Source organism: Dermochelys coriacea, chromosome 6 (assembly GCF_009764565.3).
Source record: "Dermochelys coriacea isolate rDerCor1 chromosome 6, rDerCor1.pri.v4, whole genome shotgun sequence".
Classification (NCBI taxonomy): domain Eukaryota; kingdom Metazoa; phylum Chordata; order Testudines; family Dermochelyidae; genus Dermochelys; species Dermochelys coriacea.
The window spans coordinates 99,624,189-99,649,526 of record NC_050073.1 but is presented as its reverse complement, the minus strand read 5'-3'; the positions used below and the strand labels follow the sequence as shown (position 1 = coordinate 99,649,526).

Here is a 25,338-nt window from a genome sequence, read left to right as displayed (position 1 = left end):
TTCCGGGGCCCAGGCGGCGCGGACTGCGCCTTGTCCCGTCCGGCTAAGCACGTGACGGGGGGAGGGGCAGAGGAAAGAACTCTTACCCGCCGCCATCTCGGGGTGGGCCTGGAGCCCCACCTGGCTGGCCGGAGCACGCCCGAGATGGCTCTCGGCCTGGGCCTCGGGGCTCTGATGCGCTCCATAGAGACGCAGGGCCCGAGCTCGCCCTGCGAGCGTTAGCGCCTCCCTGGTGCTCACCAGGGCTTCCGCTGGCCCCCACCGCCGCTCCCTAGCATCGCCCCGGCCCGGGCTTCCCCGCGATCCTCCCTTTTTGGAGGTCGCTGTCGATAGACGGGTGACCAGTGAAAAAGGGCTGGAGATGGTTGGAACTCAACAAATGCTAGTGAGAGATCTTATGAAAAGAGTCGCTTCGCAGGGTGTGTTTTAAGGGGTTCAGCTGTGATTAAGGGTGCCAGGGACTTTGTAGAACTGCGGGGGCGGGGGGGGACACTGGCACCAGAGGGGCTGTGCCCCCCACTTATTAACATGGGTAGCGTTTGGGGGCAGGGAGCAGCATTGTCCCCTCCAAACTGCAAGCTTCAGGCCCAGTGGTCGGTTACCCCTGGGGCCTGTGCCCAGAGACCACAGCTACTTTGGCCCACCTGCTCCTCAGCCTTGCTCTTCCTCTTCCCCTTGAGACCCCGCCCCTGGGTAGGCCAGAAGATGGAGCCTGTGTAGAATGAAAAGGAGGACTTGTGGCACCTTAGAGACTAACAAATTTATTAGAGCATAAGCTTTCGTGAGCTACAGCTCGCTTCCGATGAAGTGAGCTGTAGCTCACGAAAGCTTATGCTCTAATAAATTTGTTAGTCTCTAAGGTGCCACAAGTCCTCCTTTTCTTTTTGCGAATACAGACTAACACGGCTGCTACTCTGAAACCTGTGTAGAATGAGTATATTCCCCCTGCCCTCCCTTACAGGGAACTGGCCGAGCCACTTGCCCAAGCCCTGCACGGACTTGGCTGAGCCCCTTTCCCTTCCCCACCGAAACCCCGCATGTAGAGCTGGTCTGCGCCCCCTCTCCCTTCTCCACCAGCCCCTCACGTGGAGCTGGCCTGAGCCCCCTCTCCCTTCCACCCTTCCTGCGTCTCCGTGGAACCAACCTGATTCACTTGCCTAAGCCCCTTCCTCCTGCACATGGGGCTGGTTCGAGTCCACCTCTTGCCCCTGCCCCGCCCCAACCCTGCTACTCAACTCTCCCCCCATCCCCTTTCTGGCAAAACTGGGCATTTGTGGTGATTAGTTGGCAAGAGCAAATGGGAAAAATGCCTAGTTTTGCCCAAAAAAAAAAAAATTGGGACATCCAGGGCCAAAACTGGACTTATGGTTATCCTAGGTCAGATGTCCCCAAATGTTTTCGGTTGTGCCTCCCTTACCTGGTCTGCGCCTCCCCACCCAGGAGCAGGGGCCGGGGCTGCGGTTGGGGGCTGGGAGTGGAGCTGGAGGTGCTGTTGGGGCATGGCCTTGAGCAGAGCCATAGCTGGGGGCAAGGATGGGTTAGGGCCAGAGCAGAGCTGGGCACAGAGCAGGGCTGGGTCGTGCTCCCTTTTCAGTCCCCACCACACACCCCCGAAGGTTCCTCCGTGCCCCTCTATGGGGGGTGTGCCCCACAGTTTGGGGACAACTGTCCTCGGCTGGTAAGAGCCACTAAGGGAGCCCAAGCAGCTGTGGAGAGCCAATGGTCATCCACTTGCCCTGGGCGGGGGACTGGGGTGCCCAAAAGCAGCCTCTGGCCTGTGTCCCTGCCCCCCAAGATGTACCATCAAGAGCTCCGCATAGTGGCTCTCTGGAGCTGTTATAAACTGAATGAATTTGCCTAATCGCCTCCTGTTGTTCTCCTATATGCCCTTCCCATGGAAATACATACAGTCCCTCTATAGCACATAGACTGTTGCATTTTTAATACAATGGATTCCAAAGACATTAAACTCAATTCAGTAAGGTTTATCCATGAGGTTACAGGAAATTATCAGTCTGTCACAGAACCTTTCGCTTGTAGGTCGTTGGTTCAATTCTGTTAGTTATTCATTCCCACTCATCTGAAACCTATGTCTGTCTGTCTATATAATCTCTGTTGCCAACTCTTGAGATTTATGATACAGCTTATGATACCAGATGTTTTTCTAAAAACCCTAGATCCTGGAATCATTTGAATACATCAGAGTTATTTAAAAAAACTGTCTGGCACTTGTGGTTGTGGCTTGAAAATGTGACCCCCTACCTGGCTTGACAACCTGAAGACAAAAAAATCCACCCAAAGCCCTCCAGAGGTGGTATTTAAAAAAATTTCACGATTCTTAATTCAGTGTCATGACTTTTGAGGGCTTGATTCATTGATTTTGAACATGTGTGGCTGGTAGTACTCCTGTCTATCTCACACTCATCACTCTGGTTTCAAAGTGCCTCACAAGTTTATTAGTAGTCGTCAGTTCGTTTGCAAATATTTGTGACCATCCAGTATTACAAAGGGATTTTGACTGTTCTATATATTTTTTTTCTCATGGATCTTCCATGACGACGCAGTGACACAGGCAAGTTATCGTTAATGGGGCAAGAAACAAAGCAGCTCTGCCAAAGAACCTGCGGCAGCGGATTGCCCAGTATCTCCACGAGAGTTTCCTGGAGATCTCTGAGGGAGATTCCCGTGAAGTGAGGGAGTGTATCAACAGCCTGTTCTGCTGCTCAAACTAGACATGAGGTGGGAGACAAGCCTGCTTTCTGCAACCCTCCTGCCCCCAATAACTCGCTTCATCAATTCCCCAAATCAGATCCACTTACCAGTGGTCTCCTCTCCTGCTTGCGCTTTGTCAAGATCCAATTGCTATGACTGGCTAGCTCCTCCAGGGTAGAAAAGAGCTCCTGACTGCATGCATCTCTGGCCTCCGAGTCATCCTCTGCCTCTGGCTTCCCCTCCCCCTCTTCATCCAAGATTGCCTCTTCCTGGCTCAGTCCACTCTCAACTGGCACACAAGCCAACGAAATATCCACAGGGGCCTTTGCAGTGGAGGTGGGGTCACCACCAAATATTGCATCCAGCTCTTTGTAGAACCGGCATTTTGTGGGCGCAGCACAGACACGGTGGTTTGCCTCCTGCACCATGTGGTAGGTGTTCCTCAGCTCCTTCACTTTGACCCTGCACTGCAATGTGTCCCGGTCATGGCCCTTTTCTTTCATGCATCTAGAAATCTGTCCATAGGTATCATAATGCCAACGGCTAGAGTGCAGCTGTGACTGCCCTGCCTCCTCTTCCCAAATGCTGATGAGGTCCAGCAGCTCGGCATTGCTCCAAGCGGGGGATCGCCTGGTGCATGGAGGAGGCATGGCGACCTGGAAAGATGCGCTGAAACCACTGCATGCATCACTGAACAAACAGGAAGGGGACTTTCAAATTTGCAAAGGAATGTATGGGGCTGACGTTTGGTCACCTGAGGGCAGGGTAGTAGAGTTCAATCCAGTGGCCAGAGAGGTGAGAACAGGCATTGTGGGACACCTCCTGGAGGCCAATCACTGGCTCTGCAGCACTGTAGCCCCGGTGCAAATAGCTCTATGCCTCTCGTCTGGGTTGTTTTTTTAGAGCGCTGCATCTGCGCAGTTTCTGCACACCAAGTGGCTTGGCAGTGTATACACCTCAGGAGTTAGAGCGCTCAAAGCTGCTTTACTGCGCACAGGGGCCTAAGTTTTGTACTTAGTTATTATGGTGATTAACATTAAGATGTGGCCATGAAAGAGACAAATGTCATCTTAGGATGTATCAGATGAGGTATTTCCAATAGAGACAGGGAAGTATCTCTGAGCACGCCTATGGGATCAGGCCCTGGACATGACCTGGGTGGCCTAACGCCCATGTTTCCCCAGGTTTGTGAATCACTCTGGGGCTTGGGAGTAGGTGCTTGAATGTCTAGATTGAGGCAGCACTGCACATGCTCAGATGCAGAAACATAGGCACCTAAGGAACTGTTTACTCCAATTTACGCCAAGCAACTTTAGGTGTCAGCAGGCATAGGTGCCGACTCCATGGGTGCTCACCCACAGGGAAAAAATGGTGGGTGCTGAGCACCCACTGGCAGCCAGCTCCCCTCTCCCCACCAGCACCTCCCGCCCCCCAGTGACCCCACTAATCAGCACCTCTGCCTCCCTCCCAGCACCTCCTGCCTGCCGAAGATCAGCTGTTCCGCCACGTGCAGGAGGTGCTGGGGGGGAGGGGCGAGGGTAAGGCACACTAGGGGGAGCGGAGGTGGAAAAAGGCGGGGTGGAGTGGGGGCTTGGGAAAAGGGAGCAGAGCCAGAAGGTTGAGGATCCCTGGCAGATTAGAAAATTGGCGCCACTGCCTACAGGTTAGGTGTTTTGTGGATTGCAGTGGCACCTAGAACTGGGACTTAGGTGCCGAAGTACTTTTGCAAATCCTACCCTAAGTGCCTGATCCTGAACTATTAGAGTCATTGGGAGCTTTGATGTTGATTTCAATGGAGCAAGATGGCAGCTTTTGACCACAAAGAATCAAACCCATCTTTCCCTATAAATTCACGTGGCCATGTTGAAATATTGGAGAATATATGCTTCTTACCGGGGCAGATTTCTGACAGCACAGCACCCAGAACACACAGCAGAATCCTTTGATATGGAGCAATTTCACTTTGAGTCCTATTCTGCAATCTGTGCCTAGGCTATGGTCTCAGTTAAATGCATCCGATGAAGTGAGCTGTAGCTCACGAAAGCTTATGCTCTAATAAATTTGTTAGTCTCTAAGGTGCCACAAGTACTCCTTTTCTTTTTGGTCTCAGTTAAGTATTACTTCTGACTCTGCTTGACAGAGTTCCTCTGAAGCCCACCAGATGGTGCCCTACACCACAAAGAATAGGTGTCATATAAAGACACTGAATTAAAATCTTGCTCCACTTACGTCAATGGGAATTTTGCTACTGATTCCGATGTGGTTAGGATGTCATCCTCTTTCTTTAAGTGTGGGTGAGCCACTGGGCCCTGATCCTCAGCGATATTTAGGCACCTAACTCCCATTGATTTCAATGGGAGTTAGGCATCTAAATATCTTGAGGCTCTGAGCCTCGGTGCCTGATCCTCCTACCACTGAGGTCAATGGCAAAAGTTTCAGTGAGAGCAGGATTAGGCGTTACTTTAGAATGATTTCCCTTCCATATTTTATAAAAATCTGTGAAGCCCTTCTATGAAAAACTACAGATTTAAATTTATGGGAATTGGCCTTTTCCATAAATGTTGTCATCATTCTGTTTATTTTTAAAACAAAGGAAGATCCAATAGATTTAATTAGCAATTGAAGGTTAACAAACAGATACAGACTCAGAAAAAGAAAATTTAAATGGAAGATTGGGAAGACTTACTAATAGCAAGGAAACTCACAAGCAAAATAATGGAAGCCGTGTTGCTTGATACATGAAAATTTAGATTGGACAAAGCACTAGAAAACACACTGCAGAGAACTGTACTACACAGGAACTGTACAGCTATATTTCTTCATCCTGTAACTTCTGTGACTCAAAGATGTCCCCGAAGATATTTATAAAGGAACTAAGGTAAATTCTTGGTCATCTGATTTATAGGGACCAACAAAGGTCTTATTCCATAATCTGGGAAAGGTATAAATAAATGGTACAAAAGGCTGTAAAGTTGTTACATAAATGCTGAGAAAGTTCTGGGCAGTGGATTGTGGAATGATGTAATCACTTTAAGGGGATAGAATGATTTGGCTTTGGATATGTGATTACTGGATGAACAGGATCCACCAGTAGTCTCCTCCCATTTTTCTGAAAATAAAGATCTGTAAAAGGCAGGATTGTCAGTCTCTAAAAGCTTTTCTAGCTTTTCTGTGAGCCCAGAACTGATCCCATCCCAATACATTAAAATGGATTTACCATTAATGTTTGAGGGGCAGTTAAATTCCCTGAATTCATGAAATTTAAAAGCACTTAAAGCCTTTGGAGTAAAATACCCTGTTATGTTACTGAATAGTTTAGGATCATATTGCTTTCTGGACAGCAATGAATACAAAGCTAGACCATGATCCTGCAATGGCAGCTGTGCAGCTCTCCGCTGACTTCAGTGGGAGTCTGTGTGGCCTTCGGGATCCACCTGTATGCAGCTCATTGCAGGTTGAGGGCCTGAAAGTATTTGGCAAATAAAGACACCAACATTAAAACAATGTGCAGAGGTTTCTTAACATCCAAAATACAATGGACCCTCGCTAGAACACGGGATTTGGGATCCATGCGCAGTACCACATTAAAATGAATTCCAATTAAAGTAATTAAATTTGGGATCCATGGCTGCGACTGCGTTATATGCGAATTCGTGTTATATAGATGCGTTCTAGTGAGGGTTCGGTGTACTTCCTACATTTGATTATTAGAGGGCCTTTGAGATCTGACAGACCAATAAGCAACCTTTCCACTAAGGTTATTTACTGGAACTTCCAGTGTAAGGATGGACCTGTTTTTAGTATTTTGAATTGTGGTGCCATGTAGAGTCCACAGTCAGGGATTAGGGCCACCACACTGTACAGTCAGATAACAAAAAGCTGGTCTAGGCATAACATGAGACACAATAGATGGATACAACAAACAAATGAGAGAACACAAGGTAAGACTGTGAAGATCACGATAAGCAGCATTCACAGCATGCCAACTGCCTAACCCTTGTCGAGTTTCTTGTAGCCATCCTGGCAGAGTTGCATTTTAAGGAGTGATGTGAAGGTGGACAATGTGGTGGCTTTGCAAATATTGGTATGGGGCTCCATATGAGTTTTTAAAATTATTGTACCTGTTTGCATACTATTACTGAGGAACTGTTTCTACAGATTTGGATGTGATGAATGATACCTCCATACACCTCACATCTCAAGCATACAACTAACCCTCAAAACTATCACTTAAGCACACAGTACTCAGATTTGATTTTATTATACTTTTGTAAACTCAATAAGTTTCATATTGTTGATGTTACTGATGCATAAAAGAATGGAACAGGGAAGTGTGGAAGAATGAAGGCGGCATGACTTGAATGCTCAGCCAAGGGCAAAGTCTTAGTTTCCATAAATACTTTAACTCTGCTATTCATTTTCAGTCTCTGGAGAGAAAGATTTCTTCTTTGGAATGAATGTCAGTACTGTGAGTAAAACTACTGGTTTTGAGACAGACAAACAGACAGACAGAGAATGGAAGAGAAAACAAACATGCAAATCACCATTAGCCTAGAAGAAAAATATAGGAGAGAACACTTGATTCTATGGATGTACAAATAAGACTGAAAATGATGGCCAGTAGGGCTTTATCATATTTCTAGAATAATATACATAGTAGGTTACAGCCCTTTTGTTTTTCCCAGAGACTGACAGTCTCTCCAAGACAGCAATGTGTTTTCATTGATCAGATACACTATCCAGTCTCCTGTTCAAACACTTAGAAGAGGTTGTGTGCACTGAATAAGCTGGAAAACATCTATCAAATACTGATATGACATTAACTGGTTTGTTTGTATCTGCTAAATTTTTACAGCAAGTCACTTACTATACAGAACATCAGTATATAGGTGAAACAGCAGAATAGAGTCAGACAGCAATTTCTTGGTTTTTATGTGCTTTTGTCTTCTTATACCTATTTATCATTTAATAATACAATTAATTGAAAGGTTTGAAATAGAGAAGTGATGGTTTTGGTGATTCAGAAGCGGGCAATTTTCCTTCTGAGCCAGTCATGAATTAGTGACCCAGCATGGCACTGGAAGTGTTGACTTTCAGATGACATGCGTAGGAGGGGCCGAGACTCCCTCGAGCTTCCCTCCCCAGGTCCCACTGTCCTTCATTTACCCTTTCTACTCTCCCAGTGGCTGCACTTGTGGGAGTTCTCTGGGGCAATCGCTCCCTGGCAGAGGGCTGGTTCCTTTTCCTCCCTTCCCCTTGTGAGAGAGGAGGGTTTGGCTGGCACAGTGGTCAGCCTCTCAAGCAGCCCCTGGATAGGGCTTTATGGGCTCAGTCTCTCAAAGTCTATTGCCCCTTTGTGGGCTTTATCTCCTACTCTTCTTCCTGGGGCGTGTTGCTTGGCTGTCAGCTGCGGTGACTCCGGAAGCGGTGTGTTCCATGGCTGTCTCCTCCTCGACTGGCCAGCTTCTGTTACTAGCAGTTTCTGTGTGGAGCAGCCTTCTTCCTGGTAAGCTTCCCCTTTTAAGCCCCTTCTTCTCCAGGAGGAACAGGTTGTGCAGGTGTGGCTTGTTAGCGCACCACAGGCCCTGAGGAGCTCATTAGCCTCTTCCTGACCAGTGGGAGGGCATGTCCTTTCACATACCCCACCCCTCAAGACGGAAGGCTCTTCGGGGTGGGGTGGGGCTTTTGCCCAAGAAAAGAAATCAGCATTAGCATGGTCCTTGCCCCGTTGGTGCTGTCCTCAGAAACGGTATGGTTGTTATACAAGGTATTATCTCATGATGCAAGGGTTTGTGTCTCTCATGGTCTGGATCCAGCGAAGGGGCACGTGATTGGTGATTAGGGAGAAGAGTAATACCTGCAGGCGTTTACTGCCCATTTGATCACTAATGTCTCCTTTTTGATAATAGAGTATGACTTTTCGCTAGGGAATAGCTTCCTACTTAAGTATAGGACTGGGTGTTAGAATCATAGAATCATAGAATCATAGAATATCAGGGTTGGAAGGGACCCCAGAAGGTCATCTAGTCCAACCCCCTGCTCAAAGCAGGACCAAGTCCCAGTTAAATCATCCCAGCCAGGGCTTTGTCAAGCCTGACCTTAAAAACCTCTAAGGAAGGAGATTCTACCACCTCCCTAGGTAACGCATTCCAGTGTTTCACCACCCTCTTAGTGAAAAAGTTTTTCCTAATATCCAATCTAAACCTCCCCCATTGCAACTTGAGACCATTACTCCTCGTTCTGTCATCTGCTGTTCTTCTCCTTCGAAGTCCTGTGAGAGAACAGCGCCAAGACTGGCATGTGAAGCATCTGAATGTAGTATGAATTCCCGAGAGAAGTTGGGATTAAAGAGCACGGGTGCCTGGCATGATTGTGTTATCAATTCCCTGAATGCTTCCTCTGACTTCTCATCCCAATGGATCTTGTTAGGGTTGTTGCCTTTCATGAGGTGGGCCATGACTGAGGTGAAACTGGGAATAAACCTCCAGTAATATCCAGCCAGGCCAAGAAAACCTCTCACTTGCCTCTTCGTCTGGGGCATGGGGCATGTAAGGGCCTGCACCTTGTTGACCAGCAGTTTCATACGGCCACCCCGTACATGGTACCCCAAATAGGTCACTTCATTCACAGCCAACTTACATTTTGCCAGGCTGGCTGTAAAATGCTGCCTCCTGTAAGGTTTTTAGCACTGCCCTTAAATGCTTCAAGTGTTCTTCCCAGGTGGGATTGTAGATGACTATGTGGTCAACGTAGGCTGCTATGTATTGATGGTGGAGGTTGAGGATCTGATTCATTAGCTGTTGGAAGGTAGTAGCAGCCCCATGGAGGCCAAAAGGCATGGTCTCGAATTGGAAAAAGAGTTGGAGAAAGTAGTTTTCTCTTGTGAGGAAGGGGACAAGGGGATCTGCCAATAAACTTTTGTCAGATTGATGATCTCAGGTGCTTTGCCAGTCCCAGCAATTCTAGAAACTCATCCACCCTTGGAAGTAGGGATAAAATTTTGTGATTGCATTAGTCTTCCTGAAATCGATGCAGAGCCAAACTTTACCGTCTGTTTTGGGAACAAGAAATGTGGGGCTTCTTCATTCACTTTTGGATTCCCTAATCACCCCTATCTCCAGCATTGCATATATTTATTATTGGACTGTATCCCACATCCTTCATGACAATTGTCTAGGGTTCTCCTGGACTACCAGCCCTGAGTAGTCTCTAGGTGATGCTTGACCAACTGCATTCTCCCCAGGTGGTTGCAGAACGCCACTGAAAAGTCCCCAACTGGTTGGAGAAATTGCTTCATTTGTGCAGGTGAGAGACCCTCACTAGATCCCCTGATAATGTCACTGGAGCCTTGCCACTGGGCACCTGGGGCCCCAATTCTAGATCATCAGGGGTTCCCACACCCTCCAAGTTTTGAGGAGGTTCACATGGTAGACTTGGGTTTCCTTCCTCCTCCTCTAATAGTTTATGGGCCCTACCTGTCTGACCATTTTGAATGGACTCTGCCATTGGGCCATTAATTTAGATTCTGTGGAGGGCAGTAGAAGAAGAACATGGCCACCCAGACCAGAAGTCCGTAATCTCGCCCCTCTATTTTGCTCCTGCGGGTGGTGTGCTTTCCTCAAATTTTCCCTGGCGAACACCTCTAAGTTTCTAAATTGCTCTCTTAACTCTAGCATATATTGGGTTGCACTTAAGCCCTCCATGTCTTGCTCTTCCCACCCTTCTTGTAACAAGTCCAAGATGCTCTGTGGTTGGTGGCCGTACAGCAACTTGAATGGGGAGAACCCCACAGAGGCTTGTGGGACCTCCCATATGGCAAACAGGAGTGGTAGAAGTAACTGGTCCCACTGCTTGAAGTTGTCACTGACAAAGTGTTTTAACATTCCCTTCAGGGTTTTATTAAACTGATCTACTAAACTGTGAGTCTGCGGGTGGTATAGTAAGGTTTTCAGAGACTTGACCTTCAGAAGGGAGCATAATTCCCACATCAACTGGGGGTGAAGTTGGTCCCTTGGTCTGTTAACATTTCAGAGGGAAATCCTATATGCCAGAAGAGCTTCAAGAGATCTGGAGCTGTTACTGTTGCTTTTGGGAAGTGGAGGGGAAGAACAGCCTCCGGGTACCTGGTTGCATAGTCAATAACTACCAATATGTACTGATGCCCTGTTGCAGTTTTTTCTAGGGTTCCCATGATGTCCACCCCTGTCCTTTCAAAGGGGGTCTCGATCAAGGGCAGAGGGACAAGGGGTACCTTTGGGATCCCTCTGTTGCTGGCTAGCTGAAACTCTGGGCAGGAGGAACAGTATTCTCTCACATCTGGGTGTACGCCGGGCCAGTAGAATTAGACTAATATCCAAGCCAATATCTTCTCTCTCCCCAGATGTCCTGGACAGGGGATATCATGTGCCAGCTGCCACACGGCTCATCACTACCGGTGTGGTATCAGCACTTGGGCCCTCACCACTCAAGTTTGCTGATACATCTCGATTTGGTACAGGCGCTCCTTCCTCAGTGCAAAGTGCAGGTACTGTTCACCTCCCTGATGCTCTGCTATTTCTCCTCCCATGGTGGCCAGCTGCTCATATGCCCGGCTCAATTTAGGGTTGTTTCTCTGCTCTAGCATGAAATTTCCACCCCGTAGGGGAGCTTCTCCGTCTCAGTGACCTACCTCTTCATCCCCTGTGGAGTTCTGCAGCTCTATTGCTCAGGACATCTCTTCTCCGGGGTCATTGGTTTCCACAAGGCTTATGAAGCTCCCAGGAAGTGGGGTCCCCACTTGGTCCCTCTTCTCAATTGTTGCCCAGGCCTGGGTATTGACAATTTGCCAAAAAAGAGGCCAGTCCCGACCTATGATCATGGGATAGGCCAACTTTTCTGCCAAGGCTATGGCTATCACTGTTGAATGGGCCCCCACTGTCAGTTGTAACTGCTGGCTGAGGTAGGTTTTAACATCACAGTAGATACATAGAAGGTGGATCGTGTTCTTTGGAGTGGTATCACTCCCCACCATAGAGGCCTGGATCACCATTTGGCTGCAGCTGGAGTCCAAGAGTCCTTGAACCAGCTTCCCTTGGACCACCACTGATACCACCAGCTTAGTGGGAGGGGATTTTTGCACATGGGCTTCTGCTGTCCAGCCCTGGGCGCACTCGCATTCCGTCAGCGGGCACTCCCTTTTTATGTGCCCAGTCTACTCTCAAGAGTAGCATGTTAATAGGCTGAGGTGGGCTGCCTTTTTCCTAGACTGAGGAGAGCCCATCTGTGGGGTGTTAACTGAACCTCTGTCTGTGGGTGCCACTTCAGCTGTTGAGATCCTTGGTGTTCCCCTGCATGGCATGGCCTTTGTGCTCGGTGTCCCCGTCCCCTTCGTGCTCCATCACCATGGCCTCAGCTGCTTGTGTCTTTTGCGCTCCTCCAGGTGGAGCCACTTCCAACAATGTTCTTTCAGCCGTTGTGTTTGTGCTATCATTCGGGGTCTGATCCCCTTGGGGTATCTCAGGTATGGGCTAGAATAAGAGCCCATTGTTCTGAGGGCCACTGGACTGCCAATGCCACTCTCTCAAACATAACTAAAAAGATTTCAGGGTCATCCTTCAGTTCCATCTTGGTGAGCTTCACTGGTACCATTGAAAAGACCCCTTCAGTGGAACCATGGCCCCCCGGTGCCTCCTGCAAGCGTATGACTGGTACTAGCTGCTGTAGCATTTCCTTTTGGAACTCCTGCTGCTGTGTCATCAGTTCCCTCAGCTGCAACTGTTGGGAGTCCTGGACTTGCCATTGGGCATTCCACTGCTGCAGCAATTTCTATTGTAACTGCTGCTTCTGGGTAGCTTGCTGCTACTGCATCACCACCATCTATTTATACCACCGGTCCGGTTCCTTGCATGGAGCAGCTGGACCTTATCTTTTCTAAGGCCTTTCCCTCCTTACTCCCCCCATTTTTAAACTCCTTGTATTGGGCATACTATGCCTGCATTTTCCACCACTTGTAGGATGGGGTGGGACTCCCATCCAGGTCTCACTGTCCTTCATTTACCCTCTACTCCTCCACTGGCTGCATTTGGGGGAGTTTTCTGGGGCAATCGCTCCTTGGCAGAGGGCTGGTTCTTCTTCCTCCCTTCCCCTTGCGAGAGAGGAAAGTCTGGCTGGAGCAGTGGTCAGCCTCTCAAACAGCCCCTAGATAGGGCTTTAAAGGCTCAGTCTCTCAGTCTATTGCCCTTTCATGGGGTTTACTTCCTACCCCCGTTGGCTATGATTCAGGGAGGCTCCTGAAGTTTTGTGTTCTGCAGCTAGTTCCTCCTCAACAGGCCTGCCTCTGGAACTCACTGTCTCTGCATGATGCAGCCTTCTTCCTGGTCAGCACCCCTTCCTATGGTAAGCTTCCCCTTTTGAGCCCCTCCTTCAGGTGGAACAAACTGTGCAGGTGCACCTTGTTGGCGCAGCACAGGCCCAGAGGTGCTGGTTAGCCTCTTTCCAACCCCTGGGAAGGCGTGTCCCTTTTCAACATATAAAACCTTAATCCTGACCACTTGTGGTCATTGAAAACCTCCTAGCATTCACAAGCATAAAGGTATCAACTCTAGTGCCCTGACCGCACATGAATTTGGGAAGTTTATGTTCTGGCTATGTAAATTCTCTTCACAATTTCAGCTGCTTACATTATTTGCCTTCACTTTTACCCTAAACAGTTCTGTAGTGCTGCTGCACACTGTTATATAGTTACCATGTTCCATTTCAGAGATGGGCACATTTCATTGGGAGAATGAAGTACTACTTGTCTACAAAGTTTGTAAAGCACTTAGTGATCCTTTGGGACTAAAGATGTTACAAACAAATGAGATGATAATAGGAAGTCCTCAAAGTGCTTTTTTAAGTCACATTGTAAAAGTGCTGATGCCAAAAGGACTAGCAATTGGGGCAACAAAATGCAATTATAGATTTGAATTCAAAACTTTCCCAAGGTTCAGAGTTGCTAGACTCCAGAATTTTGATACCGATCCATCTTTAACACCAGCTAAATATAAAATGAAAATCTAATTACGCTGCCCTGCATCTGCATGCAGATTAAAGGCCCTATAGGTACATATCAGGTTCACAGTAATAAAGAAAGAACAGTGAAAGAAAATTGTGCAGTTATGGCTATTTAACTCTTTGGAAATGGTGTCTCTAACTGCAGCAGAACATCGCTAATTTGCACTAATGACTGGGAGAACCGTTGCAAATGACTAAATGTTGCAAATTAGCGAGCAAATGAACAAACAAATAAGCGAGGATAATGTATCATAAAATGTATTTTATTTGTTTATTTAATAAGTGGAACTTGGTTTTAATTATGATACTTCATCATAAATGGGAGGTAGGTATCCAACTCCCATTGGGAATTGAGCCCCTTGGTGCCCTTCCCATGGTGCTTCCATGAGCAAATTACAGACTTCACTGTGGAATTTAGCAGTTTCACTGCCTGACAGGAATGTTTCTAAGTGATTGAAGTCTTTGAAGTGTATTGCTAAATGCAACAGAGAGCAACATATTACAAAACATTTACTGAATGCAACACAATAGCCACTGAAAGTTTCATATCCTGCTATAGAACATATACAGCAGAGGTGACCTATAGATTGTTTGTAAACCATAAACTTCCATGTGGTAGGCCAAGACACTTTCAACTTTAATATGGGGTGAGGTAGACCTCAATCCTAGCATGATACTCCTTCTTGAACCACTCAGCTCATAACCGAGCATCCTATGCTGGGGCCTAGAGTCTTGGCTCTCACCTCCATGTTAGAAAAGAAGGTAGATACAGATTAAATGGAATTCCTAGAACCTGGAGCTAGAATGCAGCTGGTTAGGTCATCTCATCCATCTTCCTCCTCATGTAGTATTTTTTTCAATTGTACATTTAGTAGTGTTCTGTCTAGTCTAGTATCCAATGTGTCAAGCAATGGGGCTTCCACAAGTTCCCTCAGGAGACTGTTACCCTAACAGATAGAACTCACTATCAAGAAATTTCCTGTGATATTTCAAGTATGACCCTTAGACTCCTGCCAAGTGCCAATATGGCCTTTAGGTCACTGGCAAGGTGCCAATTTGCCCTGAGCTGGGCAAATTTTGGATGCCCATTTTTTAAAGAGAGAATGGAATTTAGCAGAATTTAGAATGTTTTTCACTAAGCAAGTGCTTGGGCATCTATTTTCACTTTGGCTATGTCTACACTACAGACCTTACAGCGGCACAGCTGTACTGGTACAGTTCTGCCCCTGTAAGGTCTCCCGTGTAGCCGCTCTTTGATGGCAAGAGAGAACTCTCCTGCCAGCATAATTAAACAAGCGGTGTTAACTATGTTGGCAGGAGAGCCTCTCCTGCTGACATAGCGCTGTCGACACCAGCTGACCGACAAAAGTTTTGCTGACAAAAGTGGTAGTGTAAACAAAGACGTTCACTTTCCTTTGCCAAGTATTTTAGTTTCTCAGTAAACTGGAAGATTTTTTTTTCCCAGCTGAATTCAACTAAGATTGAAACTTCATCAGCAATAAAACTGTTAACCTTTGCAGCATATGAGTAATATGGCTATTGAAATCCATTTTGGTATGGCTTCTAGCACATTTTATTTCTTTTTTATAACAAGTACATTGACACAAACAAGTAGAATCAGGTATGTTCTGTGTCCCCTTTTATAGCAAGTTAACACTCCATTGAGTCAATTGTAACCATCTTAAAAGTTATCTGAAAACCTATTCGTGTGCTATGGCATAGTCACTTCAAATGAGTTGTTGTTGCTCACTGTGTAAATCATGACTACTTTGCAGGGACTGTCCATAAATTGGTGCCAAGCAGAAAAGAGGGAAGCAGAAGGACCATAAAAATAAGCATTAGGATTTTGTGGACCAAGAATTTGCTTTTACCTTGTAAATACAACACTGATCAACAGCAGATTTTTATTGTTGATCATATAAATATCACAGAAGACTCAATGACAAACAAACACAAGGGGTGAGAGCCTTTATAGGAGGCAGAGCTTCTGCTGGTTAGCATAGGGGGCTACAAGTCAGGGGACCCGGGTTTATTTCACTGGAGTGATCTTGGACAAATATCTTAAGCTATAAAATGAAAATAACGCTCAGCTTTGTAGAGCACTTTGAGCTCCTCACATGAAAGACTCTTAACTAAATGTAAAGTATTATTATAAAGTTGGATGTTTTTTAAATTATGGAAATTTGAAACAAATTAAGTGCAACCTCAGGTTTCTGGCAAGTTGCCAAGGAGGGCCTTGGTGCAAGGCAAACCCACAGCCAGACCATGGCTGCTAACTCATCTGCCATGACCTCAGCCCTCCAATAGAGCCTGCAGTGGCTCAGCCCTCAGGCATGCTGCAGCAGTTTATGCCTTGACAGGGCCCAGGTCAGATGACCTCCAGGCCCAGGTATTTTATTGACCTTGCTAGACCGCCTGCAATTTAGTCTGTACAACAGCACTGCTTGGCCAGGAACTCTCCTGCTGCCTTGCAGTGTTACAGACTCCCTCGGCTTCCAGTCTGCTCTTGGTCTGTTCCTGCTCCTCCCCCAGCCTTGTCCCAGGCCCTTCAGTCTTGTCTATGCCTTACTCTGACCTTGCTCCGGCATTGTTATAGACCCGCTCCAATCCTGCATCTGTCTCCGAGACCCTCAGATTGACTCCAGTCCAGCTTCAATCTTCAGTCTGCATCTGGACTCCAACTCTGATCCTGATTTGGCTTGTCTACTCTGGACTCTGACCTCAGTTCTGACCTGTCCACAGACCCTGGTTTTAGTGCAGCTCTTGGCCTAGTCCCAACTCTATGGCTGGTTCCAACCACAAGGTCTGACTGCCTAGAGCTTAACACTTGGTGTCACAAAATCTGACCATCCCCTCAACTACTCTGTCTTTTGTTCTTACTGCCATTGACTTTAACGAGCATTGGATCAGATCCTCAGATCTCTCTGCAAATCTTGAGACTACTGTCTTTTTGCCTACGTGAAGTGAGGGGAGAAGGAAGGTGGTAAAAATAAGAAAACCCAAACAAAATCAAGGTAATCATCAAGATGTGCTCATGGGCTATTGAGTAACCACATAATCTTATTTCTATCTCCCTGCCCCTCTTCTTTGTATCTTTATGACTCTTCCAATTTGTCATGACCATTTAGAGAGTACATTACTGTCCTAGAGAGCCAGGTACATTTATTTGTTTTGTCAGTGTATAGAAACTGCACAAGCTCCATCTAGACCAGTGTCCTGTCTTGAACAGTGGCCTGCACCAGATGTTTCATAGGAAGGTTAAAGAAACCTGCAGCAGGCACATAATCTACCCTCCATGAAGTTATTAAAAATTGGTTTGAGCTCCAAAGCATGAGGTTTCCTATTCCTTCCAAAAATTTTATTAACACTTTTTGTAATATTCTTGTTATCCATATAAATGTCCAATCCCTTTTTAAATTCCTGATCTCAGTGACATCCTCTGGCAATGAGTTCCACAGTTCAATCATGTTGTGTGAAAAAGAATTTTCTTTTGTCAGTTTTGATTTTGCCGTGTTATGTGATAGAAGCTTTTGATCTAACTTCTCTAGTCCATTCATTATTTTATGTACTTTTATTATGTCCCCCTTTCTTTTTAAGGTAAACAATCCCAATTTTTTTAAGTCTCTCTTTATATGTGATTTTTTCATGCCCTTAATTATTCTTCTCATTGCCCTTCTCTAACTCCTCTATTCTACACTGCCCATTTTGAGATGGGATGAGCAGTGCCACACACAATATTCCAGAGGAGGCAGCACCATTGTTTTATATAATGGCAATTCTCCATGCCATTCTGTATCCATCCTAACATCTTGGCTTTTTTTGACCATAGTTCTGTGCACTGAGCAGAGATCTTCATTGGGTTGTCTGGGTTACAGGCCAGGTCCCTTTCCTGAGACGAGGAAAGAACATTTTTGGGTGCTTGAAAAATATTCATCCAAAATGATCCTTCAGACTTGACCTTTGGTACCTATATCACTGAAGTTCTGATCTAATCTTCTTCTCTTGCTAGCAGCCACTTCTCAATGAAGCCCTTGAAAATCACATTATACATGTTTTCTGGACAGCCACCAACTTTGTTCCTGGTTTGTCTAAATTACTTTATGAAGATTTGTCTTCTTTCCAACAAACTGTAAATAGCCCATTGAATCTCACATAGATGTTTGCTAAATTAGTCTCTTAGTTTTCATCAGCTGAAGGAAGAATTACACTCTGTTACCACCCTCTGTCAGGGCCTCTTTTTAAAAAACTAACTGAATCTTTTATAAATCCTATCCAGGCTTTTGAACACCATGTTATGATAACGCTTCATATTTCATTGGTTATCACCAAACATGAACTGATGGTTTATTTCATATTAAGTCAAATTAATTTTGGCAGGAGACAGGGAAAATGCTCGCTTCAAAGAAGCATTGACCCTGCATTTTCAGACAATGACCAGGTGGCTTCAAAGGCTGGGAGGAATTGAATAGGCAGATTGAATAAACATCAGTAGAGTGGGCTGGTAACTGAACACTTCCAATTTCAAATAAGATTGAGCATTCAATAGGCAATGTCTGGAGCAGCTGTCTGTTCTATAATTGATTACATATATTTCAGGACAAACTGTAGTTTTGATCAAACAAACAATGAATGTACTAACTAGATAATTAATTCAATAATGCTCGGATAGTGCTGATGAAAGGTGCTATATAAGTGCAAATGGGATTTAGAGGAACATTGTGTTATTCAATATCTTGGTCTTCAAAGAGAAGGGAGCTACCAGAACTGATCAGTCAGAAGCCAGGGAGCTAAATTGGGGCAGGAGAAGAACAGTGAGAGGATATGTTGTTTGTAAGAGCGGATCTGATCTCATTTTACTTTCTTCTAGTGAATTTAGTGTTCATGAGTTGCCAGTCTGATGACCCCAGAAGACTGAAGTCTTCTATTTATCTACAGAATAAACACAGCAATGAAAGCACCCCACACAGCCCCGTCAATGTGCCTCAGTCCTGTTCTGATCTAGGAGTAAGAATAATTCAGTCTGTGGCTCTGATTCTCCTCTGTACCTGTGTAAATCAGAGTATAACTGCTGAAATCAATGGACTTGCCCAAGTGTAAAACTGATGTAAGGTCAGAATCCACTCTTCCATGCTCAGTCCAAGGTGGGCCAATCTTCCAAGAAGGGGTGCCAGCTATTATGATAGTTTTTGCATAGTGGACACCTGTCACTGGCAGCTGGTTTGAGACCACCAAACTCATTTCTGTAGGCCAGCAAAAAGCCATCAGAGGGTAACAACTAATCTAGCACCAACATGGTTTTGTTACACCATCAGCTGCAAGCAATTGACACAATGGTAAAACTCTCACTTACCCACCTGAGAAGCCAGGCCTACGCATCTGGGTCTTAGAGTGCAAAAACACAGGCCTCTGCCACTTGAGGTAAAATAGATGGCCTGCAATTGGTGGCAAACAGGTCTTTTATTGTCTCTACCAGCCAGTCACTAGAGGGCAATATGATTTCTCTCTCATTCTCCTTCTCTCCGTCTTTCACTCTCTCAGCACAGAGTATATTATGACAGAGGATACCAACAACTACCCTAGAGAGGCACTCTGATATGCCCTATCACTAGTTTATCACCAACACCTGAGTCATGATTCTAACGTGGTGAGAATCCTTTACCTGTGCTGGCTTATTGTCCATATTTCTTGTCTCGATCAATAACAAACAGCATTAATCCTAAATAAAAAAAGGATAAGGATTTGTTTATTTTTGTCTTGTTTTTTCCCTTGTACAATCTGACCCTCCCATGTCCAGAATTATATCTTATCAATCAATTCTTATTTAGTAAGTTATAAAGTGCATTTTTCTTTGCATTAAAACAATGAGAGCTTGTAGTTAAGTTATATTCTTTGTATGCAAACATGATATAATACAGAAACAAGAGCCTGCTGCAAACTGCAGCCTGCAGCTATTGAATCTGCCCCCACAGCACAGAGTCTCATCTTCCAAAAGTATGTAACCTAAATCTCCCTTGCTGCAGATTAAGCCCCTTATTTTTGCCCTACCTTCGGTGGACATGGAGAACAATTGATCCCCAGCCTCTTTATAACAATTCTTAACATATTTGAAGACTATTATCAGGTCCCCCCTCAAGACTTTCTTTTCTCAAGACTAAACATACCCAGTTTCCTCATAGGTCAGGTTTTCTAAACTTTTTATCATTTTTGTTGCTTTCCTTTGGACTCTCTCCAATTTGTCCACATCTTTCCTAAAATGTGGTGCCCAGAACAGGACACAGTACTCCAGCTGAGGCCTCACCAGTGCTGAGTAGAGTGGGACAGTTACCTCCCATGTCTTACAAATAACACTCCTGTCAATAGACCACAGAATGATATTAGCCATTTTCGCAACTACATCACATTGCTGACTCTTACTCAGTTTGTGAGCCACTTTAACTTCTAGGTCCTTTTCAGCAGTAGTACCACACATAGGCGCTGATGTACTCATATCCCAGGGTGTGCTCGACCCCTGCTCCGCCCCAATCCCCGTCCCCACTCCATGCCTTCTTCCAAGCCCCCATCTCTGCTCCGCTTAAGGCCCCGCTCCCACTCCACCCCTGCCCCGCCTCTTCCCACACCCACTCTACCCCTGCCCCACCTCTTCCTGCCCCCACTCCTCCCCCTTCCTCCCAGCGCCTCCTGCTCACAAGTGAACAGCTGATTGCAGGCAGGTGGGAGGCACTGTGGAGGGGGAGGCGCTGATCTACAGGGCTACCAGTGGGTGCTCCAGCGCCAGAGTACCCACGGAGTCGGCACCTATGTTACCATCTTGCCAATTATTCCTCATTTAGTAGTTGTTCATTTGATATTTTCCTTGCTAAGTGAAGTACTTTGCATTTGTCTTTGTTGATTTCAGACCAAACCTCTCATTTGCCAAAGTCATTTTAAGTTATAATGCTGTCCTCCAAGGTGCTAGCAACCCCTTCCAGCTTGGTGTCATCCACAGATTGTATGAACATACTCCCCACTTCATTATCCAAGTCATTAATGAAAATATTGAATAGTACTGTGCCCCTGATCTCTGTGGGACTTCACTAGATACATCATTCCATTTTGACAGCAAACCACTCATAACTACTCTGAGTAAGGTCTTGGATCCAGTTGTGCACCCATTTTATAGTAATTTCATCTGGACCACATCTCCCTTGTTTGCTTATCAGACTGTCATGTGGGATTGTGTCAAAAGCCTTACTAATCTCAATATATATCAAGTCTACGGTTTCTCCCCTATCCACAAGGCCAATAAACCTGTCAAAGAAGGAAATTAGGTCTTCTTTGAGTGCTTGTTTGCATAAATTTCAGTCAGGTGTGCATGCGCTGCATGCACGGTCATCGTAAAGTTTTCCCTTAGCAGCTCCTGTTGGGTCGTCTGTGAAGCCCCCTGGAGTGGTGCCTTCATGGCACTCCATATATGACCCTGCTGACCCAACCGCCCTTCAGTTCCTTCTTACCGTCCGTGACGTCCTTTGGAACAGTGCTCACTTGCTCAGCAAGTGCTCCCTTAGCGTTCTTCTGTTAGTCATTCGAGTTAGTGTTATAGTAATTTAGTATAGATGGGTTAGATAGTAGGTTGGGAGCGGGGTCTCTCCTCAATCCCTAATCGCCCCCTCCTTGGTCTCCGGGGCATGCTGCCAGCCCAAGGCTTAAAGCCTTGCAGTGCTTGCAATAAGTCTTTGCCCATCAGTGATCCCCACGACTCCTGCTTAAAGTGTCTGGGGGAAGTGCACCAAACAGAAAGGTGCAAAATCTGCAGGGCTTTTTGGCCAATAACCAAGAAGGAGCGTGATTTCCGCTTGAAACAACTTTTAATGGAATCTGCTCTCTGCCCACAGCTGGCTGCAGACCGTCGGGACCCATATCAGTATGGAGCGCTCCAGCATTGGTGCGCAACATGGTGCCAAGGAAGGATTCTAGTATAAAAGAACCTTGGCACCGGCACCACAGCCAGGGACAGCGCCCTGGCACTGCTTGACCTCGCTGGTGCCACATAAGTGCCATAAGAAGACTGATAGGGGGTGCTCACCAGCTAGGAAAGCCACGGGACCGTCAGGGGATGCACTGCCTCTCATCCTATTGAGCTCTGTGAAGACATCTACACAGCAATGTAAGCCCAGGGTCAGTAGAACTCAATTTAGCAGACCCTGGGTTAGTTAATTTCGGGCTTGAGCATCTACACTCATATTTAATCTCAGGTTAGGATTGTTGAACCCTGGATCCTGACCAGGGGTTCCAGTGTCTATACTGCATTATGTGGATCCGAGTCCAACCATCCATATCCCAGACTTCCTAGCACCCTCCCATAGCCTTTGGCTAAGATTTTAGGGAACCACAAGGAGCAGCTATATGTGGATTAGAAAGGGTAGATTATGTAAAACTGCTATTGCACTCTCCTTTACCTACACTTTTGGTGAAGCACAGGCCAGAGTTCTATTTTTTCAGAAATCATGACACCCAGGGCTCTTGCATTCAAACTCCCTGAATGGAGGTGTTAATAGCAGCTTCCAGTCACCTTCATAGAATACCACTCAATTTCTTAGGGCTTGTCTACATGGGGACACTCAGGAAAGTTAATCTGAATAACTGATTAGTTAAACTGCATTAAACTGCTTAAATTCACATCTTTAATTAGTTTAGGTTAACTTTTTCTGAGTGTCCCCATGTAGACAAGCCATTAGTAAACAAATATTTACATTGAATGCAACAACAAAAATTAAACAGCATTTGAAATACCTCTCAATAACTTTTAATACAAAACCTATTAGTTAGTAAATCTTCCTCAAGAGCTTTCTACAAACTCTTTCTGCTGCCATTACCATACACATTCATGAAAGTAAGATTTGGTGTATAATACCTTCAATATTGTCAAGAACTGTGTGACATTGCACTCCATATGTTTATGGAAATATGCTTATGAGTGTAAATATAATGTACCTGGAATATGCTTTATGCAAAAGGTCTCTTGTAAGGTATCATTACAAAGCTTATAATCTATTGAGTGTGTTCATCCTATTTGTATGCATGTATCATTCTTGTATCTGCAGCTAGAAATATAAAGTATTACTCTGAAGTCCTATTGTAACTATGCAAAGTGTGGGCCATTAATGACGGCTTGGAATCTTGATGACTCCCATTAACTAGGCCAATTGGTGGTAAATGGCTCTGTTTACTTGTAAGCCTTTCTGTATACGTAGGTGCCAGCCAGTGGGTAATGAAGTCTCATAGGACATGTGAACATGTCACATGATACTGGAATCCATCTTAAACCTAGTGCTTTTTCCATTTAGAAGGAAGGGTGGGAACCCAGAGAGAGACAAAGGATTCCTGCTTTGTGCCAAAGATATAAAAGGGGTTGGAACAGCACAAAGGTGGCTGCCATTCAAGAAGAATCCCCTAGTTACCATCTTAGCTGGAACTAACAAGAATTGTATCGGGGAAAGGATTGGGCTCAGACTAGTAAGAAATCTAGTCTATGAAAGAAGCTTATTGGAACATCTCTAAGGGTCAGATTTACCTGTATTCAGTTTTTTAAATATATTAGGCTTAGACTTGTTTGTTTTGTTTTATTTTGTTTGGTAACATACTTTGTTCTGTCTGTTATTACTTGAAACCACTAAAATCCTACTTTTTATACTTAATAAAATCACTTTTGTTTATTAGTAAACCCAGAGTAAGTGATTAATACCTGGGGGAGCAAACAGCTGTGCATACCTCTCTATCAGTGTTATAGAAGGTGGACAATTTATGAGTTTACCCTGTATCAGATTTATACAGAGTAAAACGGATTTATTTGGGGTTTGGACCCCATTGAGAGCTGAGTGTCTGGGTGCTGTAGAGAGATGACTTGCTGAGCAGTTTTTGGTTAAAGTCTGTAGCTTTGGGGGCGTAGACCAGCCGGGGTCTGTGTTGCAACCGGCTAGCGTGTCTGGCTCAGTGAGGCAGGGTTCTGGAATCCCAAGCTGGGAGGGAGTCTCAGAGGTAGTTTCAGCACATCAGATGACAGTCCCAAGGGGGTCTCTGTGACCAAACACGTTACAAGCTGGTCAGAAAATTTTTGTGAAAACTGACTTTTTTTCATGTCATGTCATATTATGCACTACTACCATATGTCACTATAATCAACATATTTTCTTTTCTTTTTAAAATCATTAAGGACAGCTGCTACTTAATAATGATTGAAATATCTGATCTTATTTTCTAGATGAAAGTATCTCCTGCTTGTGTGTCAATGAAATAGTTTGACACTTTGAACAAGAAAATAAGATAAGCACTCAGTGTAGTAATTAGAGGAGCAGCCTCTGAATTCATGAATGAATTCTTCAATTCATTTCATCAATGAATTCTTCAACAACCTTGTGTTAGCCTGGAATGACTTGATGTCAGTAAATTTAACTATTTGGGGTGTTGTCATGGATGTGTGCACTGCTACTGAGAGGTACTACTGCCTCTGGTCATAAAGTTTTGGCAACATGCAGGAGTTTATTAATAGCTTTGAATGCTTGGAATTGCTACATCATATCAGGGCCTTTGATGGAACCCACATGTCTCTTATTTGTTGTCATCTTTTCGCGCTACCCTGTTGGAAGTCATCAATAGGAACCGAGTCATGCAAGGCCTGGTAGATCATCAAGGTAGATTTATTAACATTAATATGGGCTAGTCTGGATAGGTCCATGATGCCAGGATTTTTAGAATCTCGCCCCTGTTTTATTCCATGAAAATGGAACTTTTCTTCCCACTATGGATGTTAACAATGTTGTGGTTCCAGTTGTTATTCAGGGAGACACAGATTATTTTCTATTTATCTGGCTTACAAAGCCTTTTACTGGACACTTGGATAGGAGAAAGGAGCTGCTTAACTCTGCTATGAATAGTTGTAGAATAACTATGGAGTGTGCATTTGGAATACTGAAAGAAGGGTGAAGATGTTTCATAATAACAAGGCTAGAGGTTTCTGAGAATTGTCTCTCTCGTGTTATAGGTGCTTGTTGTGTTTGCACAACATCTGGGCAAGTAAGAGAGAGAATATCATGGAGGCACAGAGACTTTCAGAATGTTATGAACAGCTAGACAGGGTGTCTGTATCAAATGTTCTCACAGGCCAGGGAAGTGTTATGATCAACACTCTGAGAGCAGGGTGAGAGTAGGGGAGAAAAAGGAATGTAGTTTAATGAATTCAGTGGACTCAACTGAATACGATAAAAGAAAAGGAGTACTTGTGGCACCTTAGAGACTAACAAATTTATTTGAGCATAAGCTTTTGTGAGCTACAGCTCATTTCATCGGATACATGCAGTGGAAAATACAGTGGGGAGATTTTATATACACAGAGAACATGAAACAATGGGTGTTACCATACACACTGTAACAAGAGTGATCAGGTAAGGTGAGCTATTACCAGCAGGAGAGCGGGAGTGGGGGGGGACCTTTTCTAGTGATAATCAAGGTGGGCCATTTCCAGCAGTTGACAAGAACATGTGAGGAACAGTAGGGGGGAAATAAACATGGGGAAATCGTTCTACTTTGTGTAATGACCCATCCACTCCCAGTCTCTATTCA

The 25,338-nt window shown here is 45.2% G+C and overlaps 1 protein-coding gene across 10 annotated transcripts; it reads left to right on the top strand.

The window, feature by feature from the left end:
* Positions 1-50: 50 nt before the first annotated feature.
* On the top strand, positions 51-22,778 carry LOC119857184. 10 transcript variants are annotated; one of them, XM_043517877.1, is made up of 9 exons: positions 51-419; positions 2,565-3,143; positions 5,463-5,590; positions 7,137-7,180; positions 8,120-8,218; positions 9,956-10,017; positions 11,093-11,236; positions 13,020-13,086; positions 21,615-22,778. In XM_043517877.1, exons 3-9 carry the CDS (start codon positions 5,559-5,561, stop codon positions 21,752-21,754), a joined length of 588 nt encoding a protein of 195 aa, XP_043373812.1. In that variant the 5' UTR covers positions 51-419; positions 2,565-3,143; positions 5,463-5,558; the 3' UTR covers positions 21,755-22,778. The 10 variants fall into 10 exon arrangements, with proteins under 10 accessions (XP_043373812.1, XP_043373813.1, XP_043373811.1 ...); XM_043517878.1 differs by lacking the exon at positions 5,463-5,590; XM_043517876.1 differs by having other exon boundaries at positions 2,565-5,590.
* Positions 22,779-25,338: the final 2,560 nt, after the last annotated feature.

Bases quoted from the DNA above. Each gene is read 5' to 3' on its own strand.
- LOC119857184 (XM_043517874.1), top strand. From the start codon at position 2,909: ATGCATCTCTGGCCTCCGAGTCATCCTCTGCCTCTGGCTTCCCCTCCC. The intron at 8,219-9,955 runs GTAAGCTTCCCC...CATTCTCCCCAG, and splicing joins GTGGAGCAGCCTTCTTCCTG to GTGGTTGCAGAACGCCACTG. The intron at 10,018-11,092 runs GTGAGAGACCCT...CTCTCTCCCCAG, and splicing joins AAATTGCTTCATTTGTGCAG to ATGTCCTGGACAGGGGATAT.